At 53.4% G+C, this 8,361-nt stretch overlaps 1 protein-coding gene across 1 annotated transcript; it reads right to left on the bottom strand.

The window, feature by feature from the left end:
* Positions 1-370: 370 nt before the first annotated feature.
* TMEM109 (transmembrane protein 109) lies at positions 371-7,890 on the bottom strand. Its single transcript, XM_032414326.1, has 4 exons — positions 7,788-7,890; positions 3,417-3,661; positions 2,446-2,548; positions 371-1,989 (listed from the first exon to the last, which is right to left on the bottom strand). The coding sequence occupies exons 2-4, from the start codon at positions 3,651-3,653 to the stop codon at positions 1,598-1,600; spliced, it is 732 nt and encodes a 243-aa protein (XP_032270217.1). The 5' UTR covers positions 3,654-3,661; positions 7,788-7,890; the 3' UTR covers positions 371-1,597.
* Positions 7,891-8,361: the final 471 nt, after the last annotated feature.

Here is an 8,361-nt window from a genome sequence, read left to right as displayed (position 1 = left end):
GCAAATTTCCTGGCTGCCTGCGGGCCAGCCTTTCATACTCTTGCACACCATGGGGGAAGGGGTGCCCTTCCTTGCTCTCCCCCCATACACACCCCGCCCCATACACACTATTCCAAGAGCGTGGGCCAGTTCCTGGAAGTTTTGTAAAGGGGGCATGACTTCCTCATCCCTCACACTCCAGGAGGGAAGGGTGCCTGGTACCAGCCTTCTTTTTTGCTCCCCCTTCTCCCTCCCTTTCTACCAGCTTCACGCTGCCCCTGCAGGGAGAAGTCAAGAAAACCGAGCTGCTCCGCAGAAATGGAGTTAGCTGGAGGGACAAATGAAAGCCATCCAAGACTTTGAGTAAATACATTTTATATGAACGAGATAATAAAATAGCGTGCATTTTATTTAAAACCAACCAAGCGCTGATAAAAATATATATCACTGCTGCTGTGATTCCACATCAGACCTTAACAGTAAGAACTGAGCACTGAATTCATTCTTCACATCCTGTGCTGGCCCTGGCAGAGGACACCCACCGCCACCAGAGCCTCAGAGGAAGAATGAGACCCCTGGTGGAGAGGGCTCAGGTGGCAGGCACCCTGCCCCTCTTGGAGCTTGGGAGAGGAAGGGGCCATGGTGTGCAGCTCTGGTTTGTCTGCTCTGCACTCCCCCTGGGCCACTGGGGTGGACCCTGATGAGCAACTCCTTAGTGGCAGTGAGTGGAGGGAGAGGGGTGGAGAACCGTCCAGAGCTGTGCAGACGAGAGGAGTCCTCCTTTCTCCTTCAGTGTCTCTGAAATCCCCACAGGGGATCTGATGGCCACTGCAGGGTCCTACTTGCAGGCACAAGCCTATGAAGCAGTCACCTTTTGCTCTGGCTGAAGGGGAATCAAGATTCTGAGAGGGAAAACTCTCTTCTTGACACAAAGCAGCCACAGTGCACTTTCCTACATACAGTACAGCGGCGGGCAAGCAGAGGGCCCTGCTGGCTCGGATTAAGGCACTTGTAACAGACTCAATGTACATTCTAATTCCCAAACCCTTTGGGAACTCCCCCAGCCCTTCCCCTCAGGTCCCATATGCCCTGCCTCTTCCCCCTGGCTAGGCAATGAAGAGGACAGGAACATGCCTCGAGGGACTGTGGTTTGGGTGGAGTGCAGGGCTAGAAGGAGACAAACAGGAAGGAAGCTGGGGACTTGGCAGAGGAGGAGCTCCAGAAGGACAGGAGAGTGAGAGCATCAGGAGGAAGGCAAGGCAGGAGGAGAGGGGAGCTGGCTGAGTCACGGGAGACCAATGGCAGGGATGTCCACTGAGAGCAGATGCACAAACCACAGGGGAGACCCTGCCAACCCGGCCTGACTGAGGCAGGCTGGGAGCAGAGAAAGGGTTAGGACAACCAATTCCAGACAGAGAACCTCAGAAGATGGGCTCCTGGGGTCCATCATGGGTCATGGTCTTCCTCTTTCTCAGCTAGGGGGTCTGGTGGAGGGATGAAGGCTCTGACAGTTCAGAGACAGGGCAAGAAAGGGGCCGGGGGCCGGAAGGAGGGCTGTGCGATCCAGAAGCAGTGCAGCTCTTTGGTATGGCGAAGGTGGCCTCGTCCGGCGGCCTTCTCACTCCTCCTCCACGCTCCGGGGCCCCTTGGCTGCCCGCCTCTGCCGCCAGCGTAGCTCCTCCACCTGGCGCTCCAGCCCCCGGACCTTGGCCTCCAGTTGGGCCCCCGAGGCACGGCTGCCAGTGAGCCGGCTCAGCAAGGCGTAGAGGGTCAACAGGGCCAGGAGGAGCAAGGCCCGGGTGGAGGGGTCGGGCACTGACCTCACCAGGGCCACAAAGCCGGCCAGGAAGAGGACAAGCTTCAGGCCCCACAGGATCCGCCCCAGCAAGGCCAAGACCAAGCCAAGGAGCAGAGACAGAAGCCAGTAGACGACTAGGGCCCCTGCTCCCCACAGCAGGAATGTCTGGACCTGGCTGGGGCTGAGCTTCAGGCCCTGGGTGAGGTGGTCTCCTGGAAGAGGGAGAGTTACAGAATCAGCCAACCTGGAGTGGTCAGGGCACAGGGGGCAAGAACCAAAAAAGGGGGAGGAGCTAAACCCCCTTACAAAGGAAAAACCCTTTCCCACAGGGTCACAAAGATAGGAGCTTGAATCTCAGCTCCCGCTCCTGCTGGCCGGGCGTAGATTACTGCCCTTGGTTGAACTGGTTCCTCTGCAAAATGCGAGTGATTCTCTGGGCTGCGGGTAAGGGTTAAATGAGATACTATGGCTTAGCACCATGCTCTGCCTGACATGAAGCAAACGCCTGGGAGGCTGCAGTCATTAGCCCACTTTTATGCTTGCCTCTGGGGAAACCCGGCAGGCGTCAAGCAGCTGGGAAAAAGTCTGGGCCCTGAAAAGATAAAGTCCCACCAACAGGAAGTGACAGGCTAAGCTCCGGGAGACCTGACCAGTCCTCTGGCACTCACCATCCACTCCCAAGGCATTCAGCAGCTGTGCAGCGATCCCAGACAGCGCGAAGAAGGCCACCGAGATGGCTGAAGAGATGGCCCACATCACCTGGGACAAGGTCTGTGGAAAGAGCAGGGCAGGAGATGAGTCCACAATCAATCATGCTCCTTCTCCTTTAGGCCTCTGACCCCCGCCCGGCAAGGCCCGGGACGAACGGGTCCCACCTCCTTCTCAGCCAAAGGTTAGCCCACCAAGCAGGGACAGCAGGCCGTGTGTCCTTCCTGAACTGGAACTCGGGACATCTGGGCCCTCATTCAACTGACTTGCCAGAATACTTTGGTGATGGTAGTAGATGAATATGTGTGGGGGAAATCAACAAATCTCTATGATAGTCACCCTGTGAAATTGGGGTCTTCCCAGGGAATCACGAAGTTGTGTGAAGCAACATCTGTGAAGGGTTAGGATATTTCAGTGAAAAAGGGGTCAATCATCTCTACTGGGTGATGGATGTTATAAATGAGCGGCTGGACTGTTTAGAATGACCTATGCAAAGTCTGTGATGCCACACCTGGGATGCCCTTAGGGAGAAGAGACAGCCCTGCCTTACACCCTGAGTCAGACCTACCTCTACCTCTACAGGGTTCAGGTCTTGATATTTTGCCAATTTAAGACTTTAGGTCAGATTTAGACCAAAGTCAGACTCTATCGTCATCCAGCGACATGGGTTTATAAAGACTGGTTCATTTCTCAGTCTTTCTGACAAGAAAGGGCAGGAAGAAGGGAAAGAGCTAAAGGTCCCAGGGCAGGAATCGAACAATGGGATTGCAAAAAGCAGGTACTGTCTGGCTTCATTTTGTGGAATGTGGGGCTCTCTGCACCAGGGATTATGATGCACAGAAGATGTGGAGCCAAGACAGGGTGACTATGAACGTCTCCCCCTTTATCTCTCTTCGATATGTGTGGTCACAGCAGGGACCACCGTCCTTACCTCGGAAACCAGGTGCATGGTCTCTGGCCCAAACCAGGCATCCAGTGTTCCCCACATAGAGCGACCTATCTGGCTCAAGAGATCAACTGGGGCCTCCTTCTTCTGCTGGCCTGGTGGCACAAAGTCTGCATGGGACTGGGATGATGCTGAGTGGAGGAGGACGAGGGCCACTAGGACCATCAGGATGACTTTGAGCACATGCTTGCCCCACGGTGAACTGCTGTCTGGGCCTGCCATGGCGGGGTCTGCCAGGAGAGAAGCACAGGGTGAGCAGGGAGCCAGAACTGGCATGGACACCCACTAGCCCAGCTATGACTTGCCCCAACACCCTCCTCCACCCCTACCCTGTTAGCTGAGAAAGGCAGAACTGGGTCTTTCAACTGAAGCTGGGCACGACCATCTGACTCATGGGTGCCTCCTTCACATTCTTTACCACTTGCATATTAATTAACCAGTAAGTATTCTTCAATGCCTTCGGGTGGATGAGAAGAGCTAGGATTATTCCAGTTCTAAAAATCCTATCTCTGGGCCTTAGGTGCTATGAGTATTAAAAAAAAAAAAAAAAAAAAAAAAAGTGTAAGACTATAAGGCTTTGTCCCCAGGGAGGTTATAATCTACTTAAGATAAAGCTGATATAAAAAAACAACTTAAAAAATAGCACACAAATACGATTACTGCTGTGTAATGATGTAAAGGGAAGCACTCAGGTACGTGCTCGAGCAAGAAAGAACGGCACATATGCCATCTGCTCTGCAGGACCATTGTACGAGGTGGGTATGAACCTCCTCGCCCTCCCGGTAACAAATGAGAAGAAATTGAGACTTAGGAGTTAGGCATTTGCCCAAGGTCACTGGGCTAAGCAGAAAGGTCAGGACTTGAACCTGAGCTTCTGCTTCGAACTGCACACTCCCTGGGAGTGAAGGTAACACAGTGGATCTCAACTGGCTGCTCACTGGAATCACCTGGGAGCTTCCAAACTACTGATGCCTCTGTCCAGAGCCCAGAGCCCCTGGTGTCACTGGCTGTGACTTAGGTTTAGACCTGCAAATCTCCCCTGGTGATTCCACTGCGCCAAGATGAGATGCGCTGACACAGAATGATCTCAACTCCCCAGCCTCCAAGGCAGACAAAGGATTAAAGCACAACCTTTAGGGAAAGATACTATTATTAATAAAAAGCGAACCACGCACCACCTATCTCATACAATCGCTGCCATCAGGTAGGCATTGTTACTTTAGTCCATTTTACCGATGTGAGGAAACGGAGGTGGGAGAAGCAGTAAGTGGGGAAACCAGGATTTGAACCCAAGTGCACCTGATGTCGGACCCCTCGCACACGCCGCCCAGCTGGGTCGTCTCCAAAGTGATTTAGAAAGTCACGCAATAGATTATTCATGAGCTAAAGTAAACCCGGCATCTACCAGTCATCTCCGTGAATGACTGGTGACAATTCACTTAACCACTTTGTGCTCTGTGCTCTGAGCTCGCCTAACGTGATGCTACAGGCAAGTTAAGGCCCAATAAGTACCGATTCACTGAAGCAGGTGTGGATCAGCCAAAAAAAATGTTTGCCAAGTCTACCTTCCATTTGCCACAGTGCTTGAGAAATGTCAAACAGCACCAGCAAATCCCCTGTTCTCTTCCAGGCTCAGAAATGAACCTGTAGCTGCAGGGAGTTTCCATGATTGAGACCCGACGATCAGAGGCTAAGCCAGGCCCCGGGTACAGGAGCAGCCAGGTATCTGAAGTGTTTGCAGTTACCAGATCACTCAGGGAGTTGGCCAGAAATGGGAGCCACCAGGATAGAGGAGAGGGAAGAGGTTCCCATTCTTACTTAGTGCAATGGAGAAGAGTCCAAGAGTTATAAAAATTTCATATCCGTGCACTTTCTGGCCCAGAAACAGCTGCCCTAAGTTCCTCTTGAGGTCTGTGGAATCAAGCAGGGCTGCAAAACACGCGTTCATGGGGAGAGACCTCAGGCTGGGAAGCCTTTTATTCTACTCTCTTTGGCATAAATCAAGAACCAGATGGTTCCTGCCTGCCAGTCAGTGGTCAGACGTGAGGAAAGCACAGGTCAGTTCCTGAGCTATCTGGGTCATAACCACCCTGGGAACTGAAAGAGCAGGGTTGCTATCTTGGGTTGGGTCCTATATCCAAGGACCTCTACCAGGAGGGATCAGATGTCATCTCCTCTGTTTTAGAAGGTCAGGGTGACGTGAGCTGCTCCCCCCATGGAGCCTCTGGCATTCTGTGCGAGCCTCAACTTTCAGGCAGCCATTTGCCCCAGTCAACAGGAGCTAGGGGACCTGGAATAAACCCTCCCCCGTGAAGCCATCATTGCCTTGCCAGCTGACCTTTTGAAGTGCACCAGAAACCAAATCTAGCAGGATTCTACAGTGTACCCTTTGCAGATAAGGGTGCAGCTCACTGGCTGGTCCGTTTCTTCCAATTGTTTTATTTAACAGGATTCCTTCTCGTTTCTTCTAGGTTCTTTCTAGGCAGCAAGGATCAGCCTCACTGCTGTTCATCTCCTCACTGCAGCCCAATCAAATACTTTTAATAAAGAGAAGCCATGGCAGTCAAGAGCCACGCAGTCTCGAGCTCTGAGAGGAAGTAGGTCTTAAACATCATCTCCTGCAATACCTGGCCTCAAATGGTAGGCATTCAACAACAACAAATTGTATGTGTGTGTATTTATATTTATGTACACAAGCGGCCACCTGCCCCAGTTGAGTGTGTCTGTATCTTGTTAAGCATATGTTTATTTGTGTATGAGTGTGGTGCTTTATAATTTACAAAGTGCTTGTCTCCTCACCATCTCATTTAACTCTTACAACAACCTGATAAGGTTCTGTGATTCCACATTTTACTCAGAAAACTATGGCTCAGAGAGGCCAAGTGACTTGTTCAAGCTCACACAACAGAACCGGGCCTTGCCTCCAGAACCCAGGATCTAAATCCTGCCTCTTTGCTTGTTCCACACCCCTCTGCCGGCCCTGATTTTCCCTATCATTGCTCAGAGCTGCCCCCGTAGAAGAGTGGTTCTCAGCTCTGGCCGCCCATCAGAAAGGTCTGTCTGCAGAGCCTGTTCAAGCAAGGATGTCTGCCCCAAGAGCGGCCACCTTAGACTCTCCCAAAGAAGGGCTCAGCATTTTGTTTTTAGAGCCCCTCGAGGATTTCTGATATGCATAACCAGACAGCTGCCACAAGCGATCAGCAGCGCAGGAAGTCTATTTTAGGCAAAGCCTCCAAAGTGTGGCAGGAGACAAAGGAACCGAGACTTGCATCCCAGACTCAGTTCTGCCACAAATTAGAAGCCACTACCTTATGCCTATTCCTTAATCTGAGTTTCAATCTCCTCAATGCAAAATGGGGTTAAGCAGGGTTAAGAACTACTACTACGTTTCTGCAAGAGCTTTGTAGACCTTAATGGTCAAGTACACAGACAGCCAATACACCACTCATTACATTGTAGCATAATTTAGCAGTTTATAGGCCAGCCTCCCCCATTAGACTCTGACCGCCTCCGGTTAGACTTGACAACTTTTTTTGGAATCCTCATTGCCTAGCACAGAACAATGACTAATAGATGCTTGTGAAAGGAATATTAGAAGACCGCCAAGAAGCTGTGAGAGTAGCAAGGGAGAGGTGGGGAGAAAAGGCTTATTTTAAAGTTGATCCAAATAGGCAGCGGCCACCGGAGAAGCACAGCTGCGTTGAAAGGAAGCTCCTTGATGGGGCGAAGCTGCCACTGAGGAAAATGAAGTCAGCGTCCCGGCAGGTGGGGGCAGCCCCCGCTAAACCCCTGACAGCTGCTGCCCAGCAACTGTTTGGGGGCAGGGCGACGGGCAAAGGGGCAGCTTCCTCCCCAGGGCCCAGCCTCCCCCAGACAGGGTGTCAGTGGCATGTGCTATTTCGAACAGCAAGTCCCCTGCCAAGCCTTGCTGGGTGGCGTCGCTGGCAAGGGACGCGGCGCGGCCCATGGGCTCGGGATACCCCAAGGGGCTCGGGGTACCCCGAGATGCTCAAAGCGAGGCCGCGGGAAGCTGGGCCGTGAGGCGGGGTCGAGGGGCTCAGCGCTAGCCTCATACCCCAGCCTGGCAGCCGCCCCGCCTCAGCCGGACCTCTGAGCAGAGCTCCGAACCCTCTTCACCCCGGAAACGCGTGCCTCCCTGTTACCTAGTAACGACGCCCCCTGTTGCATAGCAACCAGGATCCCGGTCCCCAGTTTGTTTCCCTCGCCGGGCGCCGTCGGACCCCTCCCCACGCGTGTTCGCCAGGCCTCGAGGCCCCGCCCCGCTCCCACCTGCAGCGGCTGCCGCCTGCCCGTCCCGCGTTCTGCCCCTGAGCCCCGGTCTCCACTGGCACTCACCCGGCTCCGGCCACTACTGTCCTTCACGTGCGACTTCGCTAAAACGCGCCACCAAACCCGCGCCTCAACCCCGGGGCGTTGGTTTATCGTCTGCGCACGCGCAAGGCGGGATGAGCCCGGGGACCGACCAGTCCCCCTCCCAGCCCAAAGCCTGCGCCGTGGGCGCATGCGCCCTACCCTCTTGCTCATGGTTGCCACCCCACCCCCTCCTTTCCCAACCAAGCATTCCCACCGAAAAAGAGTGGGATCGGAAGTTTGAGCTGGGAACGGAAGTTTCTGGCAGGAAAGGGGGAAGGAGTGACTATATCTGGCCTGTGAAGTAAGTAAACTGATCTTTGAAATTCGGAGTCGAAGCCCATCCCTCTCTTCAATACCTCAGCATTCCGGGCAATGTAGTTTTGGGCTAGTCAGTGCCTCCTGGGGCCTTGTGGGAAATGTAGTTCTAATCAAGAGGCACCTGGTCTTTTGAGGCACTTTCGCGCTAAAAAGGCACAAAGGAAAAAGGTGTTAGAGGAGCAGTAAGAGGCGCTAGCGCTGGGAAGTTGCATCCGCCCCCTCCGAGAGCAGTTACACA

The sequence above is a fragment of the Phoca vitulina genome, unplaced genomic scaffold (genome assembly GCF_004348235.1).
Source record: "Phoca vitulina isolate PV1807 unplaced genomic scaffold, GSC_HSeal_1.0 scaffold16, whole genome shotgun sequence".
Classification (NCBI taxonomy): domain Eukaryota; kingdom Metazoa; phylum Chordata; class Mammalia; order Carnivora; family Phocidae; genus Phoca; species Phoca vitulina.
Note: the sequence above shows the minus strand (reverse complement) of the source record. Positions and strands in the feature narration are given on the sequence as shown.

What these genes read in the sequence shown, in the direction of transcription:
- TMEM109 (XM_032414326.1), bottom strand. Translation starts at nt 3,653, where the DNA reads ATGGCAGGCCCAGACAGCAGTTCACCGTGGGGCAAGCATGTGCTCAAA. An exon ending in CCATGCACCTGGTTTCCGAG is followed by an intron (nt 2,549 to 3,416) that starts GTAAGGACGGTG and finishes CTCTTTCCACAG; the next exon opens with ACCTTGTCCCAGGTGATGTG. An exon ending in GAATGCCTTGGGAGTGGATG is followed by an intron (nt 1,990 to 2,445) that starts GTGAGTGCCAGA and finishes TCCCTCTTCCAG; the next exon opens with GAGACCACCTCACCCAGGGC.